Source organism: Rosa rugosa, chromosome 7 (genome assembly GCF_958449725.1).
Source record: "Rosa rugosa chromosome 7, drRosRugo1.1, whole genome shotgun sequence".
NCBI lineage: Eukaryota > Viridiplantae > Streptophyta > Magnoliopsida > Rosales > Rosaceae > Rosa > Rosa rugosa.
Window position 1 is genome coordinate 3,923,387 of NC_084826.1, and position 18,858 is coordinate 3,942,244.

General features: G+C 35.4%; 3 protein-coding genes and 2 long non-coding RNA genes across 9 annotated transcripts; all 5 read left to right on the forward strand.

Annotated features, from left to right (window-relative positions):
• The first annotated feature begins 1,405 nt into the window (after window positions 1-1,405).
• Window positions 1,406-8,107, forward strand: LOC133721645 (sugar transporter ERD6-like 5). Of its 5 annotated transcripts, XR_009852286.1 has the most exons (22): window positions 1,419-1,737; window positions 1,842-1,904; window positions 2,059-2,148; window positions 2,229-2,288; window positions 2,444-2,509; window positions 2,602-2,667; window positions 2,763-2,838; window positions 2,928-2,992; window positions 3,103-3,195; window positions 3,337-3,417; window positions 3,513-3,597; window positions 3,687-3,730; window positions 3,812-3,874; window positions 3,963-4,022; window positions 4,111-4,164; window positions 4,262-4,321; window positions 4,439-4,553; window positions 4,646-4,779; window positions 5,907-6,016; window positions 7,203-7,404; window positions 7,495-7,883; window positions 7,978-8,107. XR_009852286.1 is itself a non-coding variant. In XM_062148320.1 (19 exons), the coding sequence occupies exons 1-18, from the start codon at window positions 1,528-1,530 to the stop codon at window positions 4,774-4,776; spliced, it is 1,482 nt and encodes a 493-aa protein (XP_062004304.1). In that variant the 5' UTR covers window positions 1,419-1,527; the 3' UTR covers window positions 4,777-4,779; window positions 4,889-5,210. The 5 variants fall into 5 exon arrangements, 4 of the variants coding, with proteins under 4 accessions (XP_062004306.1, XP_062004304.1, XP_062004302.1 ...); XM_062148320.1 differs by lacking the exons at window positions 5,907-6,016; window positions 7,203-7,404; window positions 7,495-7,883; window positions 7,978-8,107 and adding an exon at window positions 4,889-5,210; XM_062148319.1 differs by lacking the exons at window positions 5,907-6,016; window positions 7,203-7,404; window positions 7,495-7,883; window positions 7,978-8,107 and adding an exon at window positions 4,903-5,210 and having other exon boundaries at window positions 1,421-1,737.
• Window positions 8,108-10,152: 2,045 nt separating this feature from the next.
• LOC133719897 (uncharacterized) lies at window positions 10,153-11,067 on the forward strand. The gene is made up of 5 exons (XR_009851532.1): window positions 10,153-10,243; window positions 10,335-10,396; window positions 10,488-10,666; window positions 10,742-10,835; window positions 10,973-11,067. It is a non-coding gene; the product is annotated as an uncharacterized LOC133719897 (long non-coding RNA).
• A 245-nt stretch (window positions 11,068-11,312) lies between these two features.
• Window positions 11,313-13,421, forward strand: LOC133722674 (nucleosome assembly protein 1;4-like). The gene is made up of 8 exons (XM_062149545.1): window positions 11,313-11,384; window positions 11,646-11,774; window positions 11,954-12,035; window positions 12,133-12,194; window positions 12,280-12,437; window positions 12,526-12,733; window positions 12,822-12,865; window positions 13,147-13,421. The coding sequence occupies exons 1-8, from the start codon at window positions 11,313-11,315 to the stop codon at window positions 13,268-13,270; spliced, it is 879 nt and encodes a 292-aa protein (XP_062005529.1). The 3' UTR covers window positions 13,271-13,421.
• Window positions 13,422-16,080: 2,659 nt separating this feature from the next.
• On the forward strand, window positions 16,081-17,415 carry LOC133722675 (uncharacterized). Its single transcript, XM_062149546.1, has 4 exons — window positions 16,081-16,096; window positions 16,500-16,546; window positions 16,625-16,675; window positions 16,882-17,415. Exons 1-4 carry the CDS (start codon window positions 16,081-16,083, stop codon window positions 17,413-17,415), a joined length of 648 nt encoding a protein of 215 aa, XP_062005530.1.
• A 757-nt stretch (window positions 17,416-18,172) lies between these two features.
• Window positions 18,173-18,643, forward strand: LOC133721205 (uncharacterized). Its single transcript, XR_009852104.1, has 3 exons — window positions 18,173-18,328; window positions 18,402-18,498; window positions 18,600-18,643. It is a non-coding gene; the product is annotated as an uncharacterized LOC133721205 (long non-coding RNA).
• The last annotated feature ends 215 nt before the right edge of the window (window positions 18,644-18,858 follow it).

Sequence of the window (18,858 nt, forward strand, 5' to 3'; positions counted from 1 at the left end):
ATGAATGATTGCTAAGTTAAGATCGTATCTGACTAGGTGATTGACGGTTTGAGTTAGTGGACGATTGTGGATCGTATTTTGAGCGGAATTGAAGACGCAGCGGGATTATCGAGGTGAGTAAACCTCACGTGGTTCATATTACGAACCGAGTACTTTTAATTAATTTATTTTTTGTCGTCATTGTGTGAACTATAGTTGGTATTAATGGGCATTCCTGTGTGAATGTCTATCTATATATATATTATTTATGTGAAATAATATGTATTGTTGAAATTGTGAGATATTATGTACTGTTATGGTTGTGTTGAGTTTATTGTTGAAAAGCAACAATATTGTGAGAGGTATTAAATTTATTGTTGAGAAACAATAAATTGTTGATTTGTTGAGATATATTGATCTGTGGAGATCAATAGGTCACGGGGGTGACCATGGCATCTATTAGTGAACCACGCCCTTGTACCGGGTAGGTGGAAACTAATAGCATTAAATCGTGAACCACGCCCTCGCGCCGGGTAGGTGGAAACGATCAGTTAGAGCTCTAGTCTGTCTGCCAAATGTTGAGTGACCTTATGAGGGTAACGGGGAGTGACTCATAAGTGTATAATATATATATATATATATATATATATATTTATATATATATGAGAGTGAGAAAGTGAAGTGGTTTTGTGGTGATCATTGTAATTGTGATGTTTCTACATTTCTATACTTGAGTTAAAGGAAATGTATTTTATTAAATCAACAGTTCATTCTTGTTTACTCATACGAGCTGTCAAAAGCTTATCGGGTTTTGTGTTGTTGCAATCCCGGTACACTATTCAAATTGTGTAGCGGGTACTACTACAGGTCAGGAAAATCAGGAAGGTGATCGAGCTGCGTAGAGTAGCTGCAAGTGTGTTATTCTGATTTTCTATTGTGAGGTTTGTTATGCTCATTTAGAGCTTTACAATTTTACTTGTGAGAGTGAATTTGTAATAATAAACTCGAGGTCTTCGAGATTTTATATTTGAGTGGCGAGTGGTGTGTTTGTTCTGAGAAAAAAAAAATTCAGAACGTTTATTTGATTAAGTTGTTAAATTCATGTTTCGGATTTGAATTTGTTATTCAAAATTCGGGGCGTGACATGCATAACCCTAATGAAAATTTCATACCCTGCTTATTTCAGAGTGACAGATAAACAATTTTCAAAAAATACACTACAAAAGTACAGAAGTGTTGCCAATTCATAAGAATTGAATCGCCCTAAAACACATATGACCGCAAAAACCCACAAAGCCACTAATTTAGAAGTTTTATGATCACTTTTCAAAAGCATACACCATTACATAGGATTGTCATTGTTTGTGTCTCATCGAGTGGTATTATTGATGTGTAATAAACTAGAAGACGACAACTTTTCTCCACTACATGGAAGATGCGTATACACCAAGACAAAACCACCATCATTGTTTTGTTTTGTATTCATCACTTATCCAACTTGATCCACAGTTTCAGATCAGTTCTTGATCTCTCAACAAGTATCCAAACATGGGCAGCAGAGAAAACATAGAAGCAGGAGAGTTAGCAAGTCCTCTGCTTGACGTCGCCGGCGGCCGGAACAGCGGTGGTGATGACGTTGGTGGAAGTAGTAGAAGTGGAACTGGAAGTGGAAGTGGAAGTGAAAATTCTTCAGCCACAAGTATGGTTGTACTCAGCACCTTGGTTGCTGTGTCTGGTTCCTATGTTTTTGGCTCTGCGGTAAGTATGAGGTTTTAACTTTTTATCAGCCTTTACTACTCTTAAGTGAAAGTGAAAAAGTTTTCACTGATGAACTGAAGCAATGGTGTTTGATTGAATTGTAGGTGGGATATTCCTCACCTGCTCGGTCAGGAATCATGGATGATTTGGGCCTCTCTGTTGCTGAGGTTTGTACAAAGTTTAAAACTTTTTGCAGTAAATTTTGTGACACATTGATTTTGTTTAATCTATCTATTTGCATTGATCTTTGGTATAGTTTGCTATACAGTCTATACTCCTGTAAAGTTCTTTTGCAACTTATGGTGAGTCGTCGTTTTGCAGTACTCGGTTTTCGGTTCAATATTGACAATTGGAGCAATGATAGGTGCAGTAGTGAGTGGGAAAATGGCAGATTACATAGGTAGAAGAGGTGTAAGTTTCTTCCACTACCCTTTTCTTATTTCTTGAAATGTACTTCAGTTTTGCTTCATTTGGTTTGCTATATGATGCAGACTATGGGATTTTCACAGATATTCTGCATATTTGGATGGCTAGCCATAGCTCTCTCTAAGGTTTTGCATCATTTATCTCTTTAGTTGGTCTATTTCAAGCTTTGAATCATATACATTGTATGTTTCCTGAGTAGAATAACTGATGCTTTCGAGTAAAAATTGATTTTCACATGGTTTTGAGATCTAGGCTTTTTTTGTTTTGTGCTTCTTGAAAGGTTGCTTGGTGGGCTGATCTTGGAAGACTATTGGTAGGATGTGGAATGGGGCTACTTTCTTATGTGGTGATTTTTTTGTGCTTGATGATTACAACTCCTAAAAGATTGTTGTTATTGTGGTGCTAGATGAAAGTGTTTATGTTTCAAATGCAAAACAGGTGCCTATATACATAGCAGAAATAACACCAAAGAATCTGCGGGGAGGATTTACGACAGTTCATCAGGTAAAGCACAAGTATTACATGGTTCAGAATTTTGGAGATGATTACATATTCATTGCTTATGATCACCGGCTTACCATTTACCTCTGATTTTACAGTTGATGATATGTTGTGGTGTTTCACTAACATATCTTCTTGGGGCTTTTGTGAACTGGCGAGCTTTGGCACTGATTGGTAACTTTCTCTTCTTCTATTCTTTGAAACTTCAATCTACAGGGAAATCAAAGAGGAATTTGACATGGTTTCTTTTGTGTAAACTTCAGGAACTATTCCTTGTGTTGTACAGATTTTAGGTCTCTTCTTCATTCCAGAGTCTCCTAGATGGCTGGTGAGTCATGTACTATCTTCACGGTTTTCCTAATAATGTCGAGTACTTATCCTTTCTGAATATCTCGAATATCTTCTGTTGATGTACTATACTGATGAGACCATTTACAGGCAAAAATAGGTAAAGAGAAAGAGGGGGAAGCAGCTCTTCAGTACCTTAGGGGGGAGAATGCTGATACTTCTGGAGAAGCAGCTGAGATTAGAGTAAGTTTTGAATTACAATAAAGTATGTCTTAATGAGACAGTGACTCTTTTGTTTCTGATCTTACTAGAAAGAAGCAGTTCTGAACTTGTAAACATTTTCAATGTATTGACATTGGAAAAGGTGTTTGTATTCTCATCTAGGATTATACAAAAACTCTGAAGCTTCTCTCAGAAGCAAGCATTCTTGACTTATTTCAGTGGAGATATGCTCATTCCCTCCTTGTAAGCTTTGTTAATCTTAAGATTTATCCTTCTTATGCATCTTTTGGACCTTTTATGAAGTACAAAAATTGATCAGAATTCTTAATTCCTTTCAGGTCGGAGTTGGCCTGATGGTACTTCAACAATTTGGAGGGGTTAATGGCATTGCCTTCTATGCAAGTACCATATTCATTTCAGCTGGTATGTGAAATGCATCTTCCTAACTTCACGTATAACAAGAGTCAAAAGAAACAGGACAGTGAATGAAATGAATCTGTGGCTTTTGGCAGGGTTCTCTGATAGTATAGGGACTATAGCTATGGTTGCTGTTCAGGTGCTTGATTTTCTTCACTCATCTTCAGTGTTGGCTTCTGATTGTTTATACAGTCATTTAATTCTACTTAGTCTTCTATAGATTCCGATGACAGCTTTGGGTGTAGTTTTAATGGACAAATCTGGAAGACGTCCACTTCTTCTGGTAAGAACAAAGAAGAGTGAGAGTTCTGGTCTAATTGGTGATGGGATTTGGGTTAAAATCAAGTGCTGAAGTTTCATAATTCTTACAGGTATCTTCAGCAGGAACATGCTTAGGTTGCCTCTTTGTGGGATTGTCATTCTTGTTGAAGGTTTCCTCCTGTTCAAATATAGTCCCGTTTCAATTTCTTATTGTAATTTTTAATTATTTCTTGATAGTACGAAGTATACCATGTTTAGGACCTTCAAGGATGGAGTCAGGTCACTCCCATATTCGCTCTTGTTGGCGTACTGGTAATGCAAATAACCTGATATATGCCTATGGAAATTAGTAGTTAGGAGCTTTTGTGGTTACTTTTGGATATTGTTTAAACTTTAAACCTGCAATCAGGTATATACAGGATCATTCTCATTAGGCATGGGAGGAATTCCTTGGGTTATAATGTCGGAGGTAAAAATATCATTAACAAGCATGACCTCGATAGTTTCTGTATGAATGTATTAAAAATGAAGTTCAGTCGCTTCACAGATAGCATTTTGTGTCTCTAAAAGTTTATGTCAATTACAGATATTTCCTATAAACATGAAAGGCTCGGCTGGAAGCCTGGTGACATTGGTTAGCTGGTTAGGTTCTTGGATTGTGTCATATGCATTTAATTTCCTAATGGATTGGAATTCAGCAGGTAAGGCTGCCAGAAAGCTGTCTCTTCCTATTTCTCTGTGGAGTACTGAGAGAATGGACACTTGGTTTTACATGTTACATTCTATTTTTCAGGGACATTCTTCATGTTTTCAAGCATATGTGGAGTAACTGTTTTATTTGTTGCAAAGCTTGTACCGGAGACAAAGGGGCGAACACTTGAAGAAATACAAGCCTCTATGAATCCGTTTTCTGTAAAACGATAAATGGTAAGTCCCTTGATCATCATGACATTCTCTTGATACAGTGAGCTGTCTTGGCCATCAAATTTCCAGTGACTGCTGTTAGATAATAATTAGATAATAAGATTGAGGTTAGTGCTTCAACTTCAGGCAAGTCTCGGAATCGGGGACCAATCAATCAGTCATCTGGGAAGAAAAGTTGGCATGCGCTCTTCAAGTTATTTTGGTCCTGTCAATTGAAATATGGTGTAGATTTGTTGATGATAAACTTGGCTGATGTTTTGGCTTTGTTTCACATAATGAAATTCATTTACTTGTTAATTACCAGTCATTCATATAACATCAATACATAACCAGCCTACATTTTAGCTGACACGTTATGCGGAATTTGTTAATTAGTGGTTCCATAAACAAGTCAAAAGAATTCATTATAATATTTGAGTAGCATTTTGTTTTTCCATGGAATGTGTGAGAGAAATCAAGGGGTAAGGTGGGGATGAAAGTTGAAGAGGAGGTATGGAGGTGAGTGAGGGTGAGGATGTGCTGCCGGTTGACTCTCAATGTTAATTGGAAAGGGCAACTGAAAGTTTTTGGTTATGCACATTCTCTGTTTTCATATTTATAGTTCTAAAGCATCTATCAATGTACTTGTGCAATCTATAATACCTAGAATCATTATGTCCCAACCAGTATACAGCTATGCATATTGTTCCAACCCTGTTCACCCAGTTGATTTACGTCAAGAGTATAGCTTCATATGATCAAAGCAAAGAACTACATGCCGGTATAATATAAGTGCAAAACCGCAAATAGTGATTCCAGCTGGCTGAAGTCATCCACAAATATTTAGGGGGGTGTATTCAATAAAGACTCTATAGGATTGTTTTGTATTTTAAGATTCATTTAAAATTCTGTGGTATTCAATTTAGATTTTAAAAAGTCCTTTAAAATCTTGAGGTATTCAATCAAGATTTTAAAAAGTCCTTTCAATTCTGGTGGTATTCAAAAGCCCAATGATTTTGAAGGAATTTATTAAATGCTTGATTTTGTAGGATTATAGGGTGCTTGGTATAAATACCAAACCCTATCAGAAATCCACCCTCTAGACGTGAGATTTTGACGTCTTTCAATTTTTTTTTTCTCTCATTCTGAAGATGAAAAAGACGCCAAAGAGAGAAGATGAATTGACCTCGACCTCTGACCTCGAAGTGACCTCAACCAGACTTGGGGGAAATTATCACTTGGTTTTGGCTAATTTGATCAGGTTAGAAAGTTTATGTGGACATATCATTCTTCTTTTGGCTAAGAACGTATTTGATTAGCTTAAGGATTTCATGTACCAAGGCTGCGTATTATCTGTTTGATTCTGAATATATTGATGGTTGAAATACTGCTTGGCTTCTTTTGGATTTTTTTCTTTTTTAGGTTGAAATTTTTGTTTAGCTTTGTCTTGGTAGGATTGGGTGAGTAAAGATCGCTAATTGGGTGATTGTTAGGATTGGGTGAGTAAGGATCGCTGATCAGTGATGCATGGATGAATATACCAATACTTGTACAACCACCCATTCCCATTTTTAGAAGATTGCATCATGGACTCATAGAGTTTAGCTTGTATAGTTTAGTTGTCAAAATTGTGTATAGGTTGAGCATACTTTGTATTGTGCTCCACATATGCCTTTGGGATCACAGCTTATTAAAGCTTAATTAGTTGTCTTTCAATTCTACACAGTCAATGATGCCTAGTGACAATGACGTTGTTTATGCTAAAGATCTAAATCATCTAATACATGTGCTGAAAAAGAAGCACGCTGCTAAAGGTTACAAAAGCATAGTGAGAGTTTTCACTTCAGTAGTAATTGATATACAATCTGCCCTCACTATAGGTTTCAACTATTATTTTGGTGAACTATAAACTTAAGAACTTTTTTATGCTTTGGCTGAAAAAAAAGAAAAAAAAAAAAAAAAAAAAAAAGGTGTTTTACCTTGAAGCTTGTGAATCTGGGAGTATGTTTGAGGGTTTGGTTCCAAAGAATATGAACATTTATGCTACTACAGCAGCAAATGCAGAAGAGAATAGTTATGCAACAAATTGTTATGTTGATCCTCATGTTCCTAAAGAATTCGGTACTTGTTTGGAAGACTTGTATAGTATTTTCTGGATGGAGGAATTGGTAAGAGAAATTTAGAGTTTTTGTTTATATGATGCTGTCTAACTAGTGACTTTCTAAAGTAGTTTAAATCAAAAGCTAATCAGTACTCTGTTGCTTCTGTGATTTTGGTACATTCACATTGAGATAAGTGATTTAGCCCTCCTTCATTCTCAGCAAAAGGTTTCCAAACTTCAATTCTGAAATTTTATTTTACACTATAAACTAGTTGATTTCTGGGTACTGAACTCCAAGTACTTAATAATATCAAAATGTTTTACATTACCTCCATTTAATCTTTAGGTAAACAGAGCTCAACCTGGCTCTCATGAGAAGCTCAAAAGCAGGGACTTAATGAAACTGCTCGAAGGAAACATGCATGTGGACTACAGCATAACCAAAATAGGGGATCAGCTTCTGTTTGGAGAAGAGCTCAAAAGTATTGATGAATGTTAGGCCTTAGGGACAACATCTAGCGGATGACTGGGAGTGCTTCAAGATGTTTGTATGTTCTCCTAGTTATCAGAATTTTTTTTTTTACACACTTTATTGATTGTATCTCTCAGTTGTTGAACTGGAGTTCTTTCCTTTGCAGAGTCGCTGTGGGAAGCTATCGACATATGCAGAATGAAATACACGCAAGCTTTTGCAACCTAGAGAAAATGGTTGCAGTGTCTAATCAAGCTTGTTCTAAGAAACCCCATGTCTAATCTGAAAATGGATGTACTAAATAAAGTCAAGCATGTATGTTGGTTACTTCTTTGGGTTACTACAATGAAAATTAAAAATTATAAGTTGATAAAGATCAAATATTTTAAAAATGTGATATTTGTTGTCGATTTGCAAATCTTGCTAGTATATAGACAGATGGCCAATTATCTGCCTTGGTCAGAGTCCATTCCAGAAGATATCCTTATAAGAGTGGCTCTAGGTGTTGTGTATGATTACTAATCTGCCAAGCTTGCTGATATTGAATGCAATGATGTAAGTTGAAGTTTTGAGTCTTTCACTTGCAATTTAGGTATACATGAATGAGATGTTTAAGATAAAGTTTCATTTTGGTTTTGTTTAAAATTAGGGAATGGATGCAAGTTCTTTAGAAGTTGAGGACAGGGATCATGTGGAAATGGTGCTTAAGTACATCGAGGAGGATGGAGATCTCCGTCGTTGGAGCCTACCGGATATTAAACGCCGTAATTATTGGACTTTTAGTCAATCGCTCAAAGTTAAATTGCTTTACTAATCCATACATGTATGAAACGGTTTGGAATGTAGACCTTAATATGACGAAAACACCTGGGAACTATGCTTTGAGATATAAGATATCCTTATATATGAATTTGTAACCAGTAAAAAAAAAAAATCTTGCTAATACAATATAGTAGAATCTGTTAAAATCCAAACAAATCTTACCAATAAAATACAGTAGATTCTGTTCAAATCTGTATGGAATTAAAACAATTTGTGGGTTCTGCAGAGTCCACGAGAATCCATGAATTATAAAAAGTCAGACAGAATCATTTAAAATCCAAATTGAATACACCCCCCTTAGAGTATACAAGACTTGGAGATTAATTCGATGATTTCAATCCACTATAGTCATGGATATATATAGTTGCCCAAAAGATCCGTAAGCATTCAATAACAAATAGATAAATCAAAAGATCTCAAACAAAATATAGATAAATAAAAGAATTTTGGGACATTCTTCCTCCTCTACTTCTCTTTGGTCGGCTCGGATTCCTCCTGCTGCTAGAGCGTCTTAATTTCCAGTTTTTTCAGATTGGGGGTGGCTGTTTTTTGTCTTAGTTTTGTTTTTTCTTTTTCTTTTTTTGATATATATACATTAGTTTTGTTTTTTCTTCTTGTTGTATATTGTGTTATCAATCGAAAAAAAATAGATAAATAAAAGGTTGGTAGTGACGAAACCATTTCAATACTTTCGCTATTCGAACATATCATATAAGACGGTATTTCGACTATTTCCTATTGTCAAGTCATTGGGAGAAATGGAGAATGGCTTGACCGGAGAAGCTTCGGCCAACAAATATAGACAGAAAGCATAGCTTAGTAGAAGCTTCCATTATCCTTCTCTTATTTTTTGAAATATACTTCTGTTTTTCCTTGAAATATATATTCTGCATATCTGGATGGCACTTTCTCTAAGGTTTGGCCTGAGTAGAATAACTGATGCGCACAAGTCTCAAGTAAAAACTTATTTTTACAAGGTTTTTAGATTTAGGCTTTCTTTTGTGCTTCTTGAAAGGTTTTGCCTGAGTAGAATAACTGATGCTCTGAAGTAGAACCTTATGTTAATTTACAAAGCTTGTACCGGAGACCAAGGCGAACACGTGAAGAAATACAAGCCTGAACTAGATTTATGTTTATTCGTGGTAAACAGATATGTTTAATGCAGGAAACACAACTTTATACAGAGATGTTGTTAAAAGATCTCTCTCATAAAGAGAATCTAATAGAAATCTACTAATTCCTTATAGATATGAAATATTGTTACCTTAAGTAACAGTAGTAAGATTCTCAAATTTTATTACAATAAACTACGAGATATGAGTCATAATGCACTCCTATTACTACGCCTCCAATTAATACACATAATTGCTGTTCATTAATCTCATGGAGTGTCCCTTTTCCTTACACATTTAAACCTAATTTCAAACACAGTTTACACCACCAGCCAAACATGACTCATTCCTTTCTGATCAATAGGAAATCCGAGGGAGGCTAGCCATGATAGACCCATTTGCCAACCAAGTACCCAAATTGTTCAAATATTTATGAGAGAGTGGGCTAAAACCCGAAAGGCCCAAACTTCGGTTAATATAACTCGAAGACTTTGGTTAACCCTAAAAAATTCAAACATCCCGCTCGCGAATCATCCTCTGAACAGTTTCCTCCTCCCTCTTGGTTTTGATTATGGATGATGATCTTGGTCTTGGCTACCATCTCTGGGCAAGTTTCTTAGATATGCCAATTGAATTCATATGACTCCTGCAAGTTTTTTCATGGTTTTTTTTGCTTTTCCAGTTCTCCCGACAGTACAACGAGTTATGGGAAATCATAAGGTTGAAGTATCGCATTGAGCTTTTGAAAAACTTACAGGTCTGTATATGAGGTTTTTCACGGTCAGATCTATTCTTTTCGCATACTATACTTCAGCTTTTAATTATCTGACTGTAATTTTATGATCAGTCATAGAGCTTAAGAGCTTTTATGCATGCACATCCTTCTTTTGCAGCGGGAACATAAGAAGACGGAAATTGAGTTTCATAAAGCGAGGGCTGAATTGAAAGAACAATACAAAGGGTTTTTTAAAAACCTCCAAGGTACCCCTCAAATAAAATATTAAGTGAAATACATGACCTACTCTGCCGCTTGATCGTGATGTTGGATTATATATCTTCCAACGTAATGCAGGGGAAGGAAAGACTGAATTTTGGCTTTCTAAATTGAAGAACAATGAAGTACTTGCTAAGAAGGTTGGGATTTGATAAGCCTTTGTCATGTGCGCCTTTCTTACTTATGATTGTCGAAATTATGCTAAGCTAGTAAGCTGTCTACTGGAAACAGATTACACAACTGGATGAAGGGGCCTTCCAGCATTTAAAAAATATTCGTTGTAGAAAGATTCCTAATGGATTCAAGCTGGAGTTCTTATTTGATTCTAATCCTTATTTTAAAGATTCTAAGCTCAAGAAAACATTTCGCACAACTTCTGGCAACAAGCCTAAAGTCACAGAGGCAACCGGGTAATCTAATTTTGTGCTTGACTGGTTTTTAACTGTACATCTCTCCTGTTATACTCAAGTTTAACCACCTTGAAGGATGGAGATCGAGTGGCATCCTGGGAAAAGCTTGACTGAAACTGAAAATGGTGACAGCTTCTTCAACTTCTTTAAGTCCCCTGTTGCCGACACTGTAAGTTTAAGTTTTGTTCATGTTACATGGCTATGAAATTGGTTAATATTGCTGAATATATAAGAGCAAGTTTAATTTATTCAAAAAAAAAAAAAAAGAGCAAGTTTAATTAATATGTTTGATGTCTATGTTGACAGGCAGAAAAAGTCCAAAGACTTATGGAGCAGGACTATTGCATTGGGTATGTAACTATTACCTTCACTATGGCTGAGTTAATGCATCAAGTAACCGCAATTACAATTCAGTGAAAAGTTCATTTTGTATTTTTTACTGGTTTTATAATGAGTTTGATCAAGTCTGTTCAGTTAATTACTTGACAAAACTATAGGAATAAAATAAAAGTGCAGAGATGGAACTGTCAGAAACATGAAAAGATTTGCAATTCCAATCGTTTTCACAAAATTGTATGACATATTGACTTGAGATTTATAAGACCATATACTGTGTAGTCATCTTCATCTTTCCAATCACAATAACATGTTTCTGGTGTCCTGTGTACTGTATAGTTCAACAATTCGGGACAAAATCATCAACAATAAGGATTTGGAGGTACATCTACCTAAACTATAGTCATTCTGCTTGATGATATCAGATTCAGAATGCTTTATAAGAGCAGATGGATTAACAACTTTGGATATTCAAATATTTATTTACCGTCAATTGCCAAAATTTTATGTCAAGCCTCACATGTATTTATCAAACTCAGATTCTAGCAGAACAAAACTAAGCAAAGACGACGACAGATTTTTTTTTCTTTCTTTTTTTGCCAGGCTTCACTTCATTTTTAATTTGTGTTTGCCTTTTTTTTAGGACTTGCAGTTCTTTAGTCCTGTTAGCTACATTGTATACAAGCATCGTATGCTGAGATTGAAGTATTCCGAGTCTAGAAAAAATCTGGAAGCAAAGTACTTGAAACTTTATAAACCTTTATACGCGAAGGTATGCATGACCTCAGCCAACAATCAGTTCTTATTACATTGATACATACCAAGTCATATATACTATATCATGATGTACGTCCTTGAATTTTAACTCAAGGCTGGCGTTATTGAATCTGCTTTAATGATGTTGAAATGCAAGATGTATTTCCTCAATGAATCATGTAACATTTATTGTAGAGATATCAGATTGTTAACGATATATGTAAAGTTGAAGTGAAAGCTAAAGCTGCAATGGACCAAGGAGATAAAGCCACCAAAGGTGCCTATTTTATTTGAAATTTAAATTTAAATCTTCAAAATGCATGCACTAGATTTGACTATTTGAGTATGACGTTGCATTATCCCTTTTAATGTAGTGAAGGAAATCCCTAACTTTTGGCTTTCTGCAATGAAGAATCATAAATTACTTGCTCAGGAGGTGAGAGAGATTCTTATTCTATTTATTTGTTGAGTTAAATATAAAGATCATCTGTTAGTTTACTGGAATATACATGTGTATGTAGATCACAGAGCGCGATGAAGAGGCACTTAAGTATCTGAAAGATATCAAGTGGTTTAAGATAGATGGAGGATGTTTCAAGTTGGAGTTCGTTTTTCAGCAGCCTAATCCTTATTTTGAAAATGATGTGCTGACCAAATCATATCAGGAGAAAACAACTGGGTAATTCTATTTTCTATACTGAGTTGCATGTATTGATGAAGCCCCTTCGTTTAATTAATTTTGTTCCTAATCGGGGGTTACCTTGTAGGTGTGTCATCAAATGGCATCATGGAAAAGACTTGACACATAAACTTCTGGAGGGAATGTCGAAGAATTCCGAGCGCATGATCAAATCTTGTGAAAGCTTCTTCAACTTCTTTAACCCTCCCAAGTTCCGTCCTCACGATGATGTTCATGATTATGATGAACATCCCGATTATTATGATGAATATATTGATTGTCATGATGAATATCTAGTAAGTTTGGCTTTATCCCTTGTAATTAAAACCACTCATGATGATATAGGGTTTTCTTCTAGCTCATTGATGTATATGATCGACGCAGGTTGAGGAAGTCAAAAGTAGACTGAATTACGACTACTATATCGGGTACGTAATATATTTTAGCTAAATTACTAGTTAGGAAAGTTTGCCGAAAAATCTCCCATATAGCCAAAGGAATTTTTGTAAGGCAATTGGTAAAGTTTGAGCAGTTGGTTAGAACAGTCTTGTAAATAGAAACGTAGTACAATAGAGCCATAAATAGATGATTTGTTAATATTTAAAACTTAATTTGATAACTTTAATTGCATTTCATTGAGATTTCTTCGATGCTAATTGTTGATTGTGATGAATATGTATTCAAATAACATATTGTTGGTGCTTTGTAGTAAAATATTTCGAGACAAAATAATTCCTCATGCAGTATCTTGGTTCACACGCGAGGCTCTTGAAGAAGGAGGTGAGTTTGAAGACTTGCAAGATGAGGATGATGAGGATGTGGAGTTTTACTAGAACATGTGAAAGCCAGATTGCAAACATGTCACGTACGTATTTTTGAAATGATGGATATTTTTTTGTATTGAACTTGATCAAAATCCGTCTCCATTTCTGTCGCTGAATCTTTCGGCTAGATTCACCCAATTAATTTATGATCACTAAGACCTACTAGAGCTTGATTGGAAACAAATGTTTTTGAAAAATATGTTTTCCTAATGGGTGGTGCTATTCGCACACCCATTTTCTCTATTCACACACCCCTTCTATTTTTTCATTACTTTAATACAATTTTTTTTTACAAATTACCCTAACTACCCTTTCTTGTAATTATGTTTCTTTTTCTTTTTTCTATTTGGCAAGTCAATCATGAATTAAACATCATTATATAATAAACTAATTTTTCTCGTGAATGTCATTGCTGATTAGAACAAAAAAAAAACTGATGGGCAGGACGAAGTGCAATCTGTAAAAAGTTATGCAATTAGTGAGGCAAAGTTTATGGCTCAGATGAAAAACACGATGTAACTGAGTTTGGGGATTTAGGCATGTCATCATAACTGTTATACAAAACTGAAGAAAGATATAAGCATATCACATAAACTAAAGGAGATCCAAAACCTCTCACATCTGATTAAGCAATGTTGATTCAAGATACAATTCCTAGTGACATAAAGCATTTTGTAGAGTGATGATATGACTAAAGTCAAAACGAAATCAAAGCGTCAATAATTTCAAAATTATCAATCAACTCAAGTCAAAACCATGATTAGAAAGCAAGCCATACCAAAATCAATCTAAGATGAACAGAACGCACAAATTTTAAAGCCCCTAATCCACCAAATCGCTGAGAAATTGATCTTTTTAGCGGAGAGCGATTGATTGAAATACACCAAATCATTTCAGTTAGAATCTTACCAGGAATGATAGATTCAAAGGGGCTCAAATGATCACTAAATTCATATTTTTCTTCCATGTCTCAATTGCAAATCAGATGTAATATTTTTTTGTTCCAAAGATGGGTCTAAAGTGGCTTATTCAGCCATAATTAAACTTCAAAGCATTACGTTAGAGAGATAGAATAACTATGCTAGAGAAGTTTTTGATGGAAAAGAAAAGAGAAAATCGTAATGAGTTTTGAAATTCTCTGTGTCTGCAGGAAAATAAGGGTTTAGGATTTGGGGATGATTGACTTGCCATATAGAAAAAAAGAAAAAAGAAAAAGAAACAAAATTACAAGGGAGGGTAGTTAGGGTAATTTATAAATAAAAAAAATTAAAGTAATAGATAAATAAAGGGGGTGTGTGAATAGAGAAAATGAGTGTACGAATAGCAGCACCCTTTTCTAATTTATGATTTTTTTTTTTGAAAGGGCTAATTTATGGCTTTTGAAAAATTTGGTTTTTGCTCATCCATCACTCGGTCAGTGTTCCCCTGTAAACTTATAAATAAATGTTAAATTTATGATGCATTTGGATTCAGTCATAAATATCTTGATGCATTTGGATTCAGTCATAAATATCTTGATGCATTTGGATTCCATCTTGATGCCTTGATGGTATGAATATGATTGAACTGGTTAACGAGCTAAACAGAGCACCAGATTAATGAAATATTGTCTATAAGTAATTTTTTTTTTTTTTTTTTTTTTTGTAATTTGTTGAAAGACAATGCTGGTGATCACATTTTCGTTGCGGAACCGAATCCTCTCTTTGGCAGTAGTTAGTCCTTAGAGTAACTCCAACAGTTTCTCTATAATTTTTGTATTATAGGGAAGCAAAAGTCAAAGCTTTAAGCAATTTTTCTTCTTCAACTCCAACAGATTCCCTAGTTTACAGCAATCTCTAAAATCTCCAAATTCTTCATTAAAATTTTAGAGATTGCTGTAAATTTAGGGAATTTTGTTTTCTCTCTCCTCACTTTCCCTAAAATGGAGAAAGTTATAGGGAATCTGTTGGAGCAAAAGAGTCTCGTTTTTCCCTAAAATAGAGAAAAACTAAAATATGGGGAAGCTGTTGGAGTTGCTCTTAGTTGTCCTTGGCTTTTAATCATATCCGTCCATTAAACATCCAAAGGATACCAATTAATGCTTTCATATACGTCCATTAAACATCCAAAGGACAACAATTAATTAACCACCTCAACATTTAGCCATTAAATAATCAATGCCTTTCGATCTCCAAGGCAAACTGATCAGTTTTCTCTGTTATACCGTTAACCCAACAAAAAAACAAACGAAATTGCAGAAGACAGAGGGACTCCTCTTCTTTGTTAATCAGTCTGAAACAAAAAAAAAAAACAAAAAAAATCTGATATTCAGTAAGTAAATGAAGATTAAAAATATGAGGACTACAGGATCTCTGCATCTTTTTTACTTCATTCACCATTAATTAAATCTTTTGTTTCATTTATCCATCCCCATGGAACAACGCATAACTACAGAGTTTTTTTTTTTTTCCAAACAGTTGCTGACGGACTGATCTGATAGCTCAGATCGCTTAGTCGCCTCAGGAAGCAAGATCTGTTGACAACACGGGTGCTTTAAGTGGGAAGAAGAATTTTCGCTTGAGAACACACCAAAATTCGCGGTGTAAATTTTTTTTTTATAATTGCAGGAATAAGAAAGGAAATTCGAATTAAATGTTGCTTCAAACACTAGATAAGAGTAAGAAATCCTAATCCCAATCTTTTCCAATCCAATCTAATCTTGTCATAATTACCGATCCAATCTAGTCGACTCTAGCCAGCTGATGCGCGCTCTTCACTGTTTCGGTGTTTCCTCCTCTTTCTTAATCTAGGGTTTTGTATTGTCTCGCCTCCAAGGACTAATGGATGACCACATGGGTATCATTACCTTTCTCACACCTTTATCTATGTCAAAATATTATTCTTTTCATGCGCTGTCCGAAGATTTTGGTTTCCACTCGTAACTCATTCTTTGGATTCTGTGTTTTCTCTGCCAATCGGCAAATTCGACTTGTTTTTCCTGTTTTGTTCTTTAGGTCTTCTCTTGAAGGCTTACACGATTGCTTTTCCTATTGTTGAATTACGATTGCTTCTCTTAGTCTATGAGCAAGTTTTTGTTGTTTCAATGATTAACGAGGAAATTTATTGGTCTAAACAATAGGAATCCTGGTTGTGTTTAAGATTATAGGACTAGTGTTTAAGATTTCGCAAGTATCATTTGCGTCCCAAAATTTCAGAACAAAATAATTTCAATTTGCACATTTTCTCTGGTTGTGTATAGGTCATAGTGCGCAAGATTATGTTCTTGATCTTGATAACCAACAACGGGTAAGTTTCCTATGCTACTTGTACTCGTATATATAATTATGCTCCAGTTTTATTTTCTTTTATGTTTTCGATTATCAGGGGGGAAGGGAGTATTTGAAGTATCGCATTGAGGATTTGAAAAATCTGCAGGTTGGTCTATATATTTCTATAATTGCAAAACTTTTGTACTAATTCTGTATTTATGCAATCTAAATTTCAAATAGTCTGCCAGACTTATATATAGTAGTACTCCAATGTATGCAATGCTTGGAAAACCTATAGTATATTATACTTTGCAATATTATAGAACTTTCAATAGTCTACCTCCAAACTTAGTCATATAATGTACTCCTAAGTGTTTGCACCCTCCCCCTAATCCGTCTTCCTCCACCACTTGGGTACCTCCGGTGCTGGGTTCTTTTAAAATCAACACGGACGCATCTTGGAACTCCAATTCTTTATGTTGTGGGCTTGCAGCTCTTCTTCGCAATTTTATTGGTATACTTCACAATGGTTTGGTTTTGACTGCTAAGGCTAACGATGAGGAGGCTGCGGAGTCTCAAGCCATTCTTCTGGGACTCAAATTGGCCAAATCATTGTCCCTCTCCTCTTTCTCTTTGGAAGCTGATTGCCTATCTCTTATATCAGCTTTGAAATCCCCTAGAGGTTCGGTTTCCTGGTCTGCAATCTCCTGGGTTCGTCAGATCAAGTTTATGGCTGCTTCCTTTTCTTCTGTTAACTGGTCTTGGACCAGTAGAGAAGCAAACGCAGCTGCTGATGCTGCTGCGCACCTTGCTTCACGGTTGGAGAGCTCTTTGAACTGGGTTAAAAATCCACCTCCGTCCTTGCTTCATATCCTCCAATCTGATGCTGTTGCAGCTCCCCCATGAGGGCTTGTTCATGCATGGGTTTCAGCTTTCTGTTTTTTTCTTCTTTTCCGTTTCTTTGTTTCCAGGTTACAATCGTCACAAAAAAAAAAAAAAAAAAAAAACTTAATCATATAATTGCCATAGAGCTTATGAGTACACGTTACTTCACATCCTTGTTTTGCAGCGCAAACATAAGACGATAGAAGATCATTTTCATACAACCAGCATAGGAATGAAAGAAGAAATTGGTGCAACTTATAAAATCTTAGAAGGTATCTCTGTAATCAATTATTTCAAGAGTTAATTTTATTTTACCTCCTTGACCAAAAATCATTTGTGCCGATTCACTTCAAATTCTATTACAAGTACCACTGCACTCTTCAAATTAATCAATATAACCAGCTACCAAGTCATCCATCATTTTTACGGTTAATTCGTGGGGCTACATCAGCAATTAACGGCAAAATGGTGATTGTATATCTAAAGGGCACACGTGCAAGGCACAAATGTTTTAAATGTTAAGGTCAAGGAGGTAAACTTTGGCTCTTATATATTTCGATGCAACTGTCACGTGAGCATGAAGTTGGATCATATCTTGTAACGTAATGCAGGGGAAGGAGTGGCCCAATTTTGGCTTTCTAAAATGAAGAACATTGAAGTGCTTGCTCGGAAGGTTGGAATTTGATAAGCGTTTTGAATGTACTTATTTTTTCTTCTTAATTGTGGAATTATGCTAAATTGTTTACCGGAAACAGATTACAAAACTGGATGAAGGGGCTTTCCAACATCTAAGGAACATCCTTTGTACAGAGACTCCTACTGGATTCAAGCTTGAATTCTTCTTTGATTCCAATCCTTACTTTAAAGATTCCGTGCTCACGAAAACATTTATGATAATTCGTGGTAACAAGCATGAAGTGACGAATGCAATTGGGTAATTCTAATCTCTGTGCCCAACAGTGTTTTACTCGTCTCTCCTGTTATTCTTATGCTGAACTACTTTGCAGGATGGAAATTGAGTGGTATCTTGGTAAAAGCCTGACCGACACAGAAAATGGTGACAGCTTCTTCAACTTTTTTAAGACCCCTGTTGCCAACAGTACTGTAAGTTTTGGTTTCGTTCATGTTACAAGGCTATTGAATTTGGTCGATGATGAATATATATGAGCAAGTTTTCTTAATCTCTTTTACGTATATGTTGACAGGCTGAAGATGTCCAAACACTAATGCATCATGATTATTGCATTGGGTATGTAATGACTACTTTAACTACGGGTTAGTGATGCATCCACTGTAGCTTAATTACAGTTAGGTGAAAAGTACATTTTGACAAAGTACTATAGGAGTAAAATATTTCTACTGTTGTAAACTAAAGTGAAGAGCTGGAACTGTAAGAAACGTACATACATATGCAGATTCCACTCTAGTTTTACAGTATTGTAAGTACATATATACTGCATAAAT

Excerpts from the sequence above, each read along its gene's own strand:
- LOC133721645 (XM_062148320.1), top strand. The coding sequence starts at position 1,528 with ATGGGCAGCAGAGAAAACATAGAAGCAGGAGAGTTAGCAAGTCCTCTG. Across the intron at positions 2,839-2,927 it reads GCGAGCTTTGGCACTGATTG|GAACTATTCCTTGTGTTGTA; the intron begins GTAACTTTCTCT and ends TGTAAACTTCAG. Across the intron at positions 3,418-3,512 it reads GATATGCTCATTCCCTCCTT|GTCGGAGTTGGCCTGATGGT; the intron begins GTAAGCTTTGTT and ends AATTCCTTTCAG.
- LOC133722674 (XM_062149545.1), top strand. The coding sequence starts at position 11,313 with ATGTTTCTGGTGTCCTGTGTACTGTATAGTTCAACAATTCGGGACAAA. Across the intron at positions 11,775-11,953 it reads ATAAACCTTTATACGCGAAG|AGATATCAGATTGTTAACGA; the intron begins GTATGCATGACC and ends CATTTATTGTAG. Across the intron at positions 12,734-12,821 it reads ATTGTCATGATGAATATCTA|GTTGAGGAAGTCAAAAGTAG; the intron begins GTAAGTTTGGCT and ends TGATCGACGCAG.
- LOC133722675 (XM_062149546.1), top strand. Across the intron at positions 16,547-16,624 it reads ATCTTGATAACCAACAACGG|GGGGGAAGGGAGTATTTGAA; the intron begins GTAAGTTTCCTA and ends TTCGATTATCAG. Across the intron at positions 16,676-16,881 it reads AGGATTTGAAAAATCTGCAG|TGTTTGCACCCTCCCCCTAA; the intron begins GTTGGTCTATAT and ends TGTACTCCTAAG.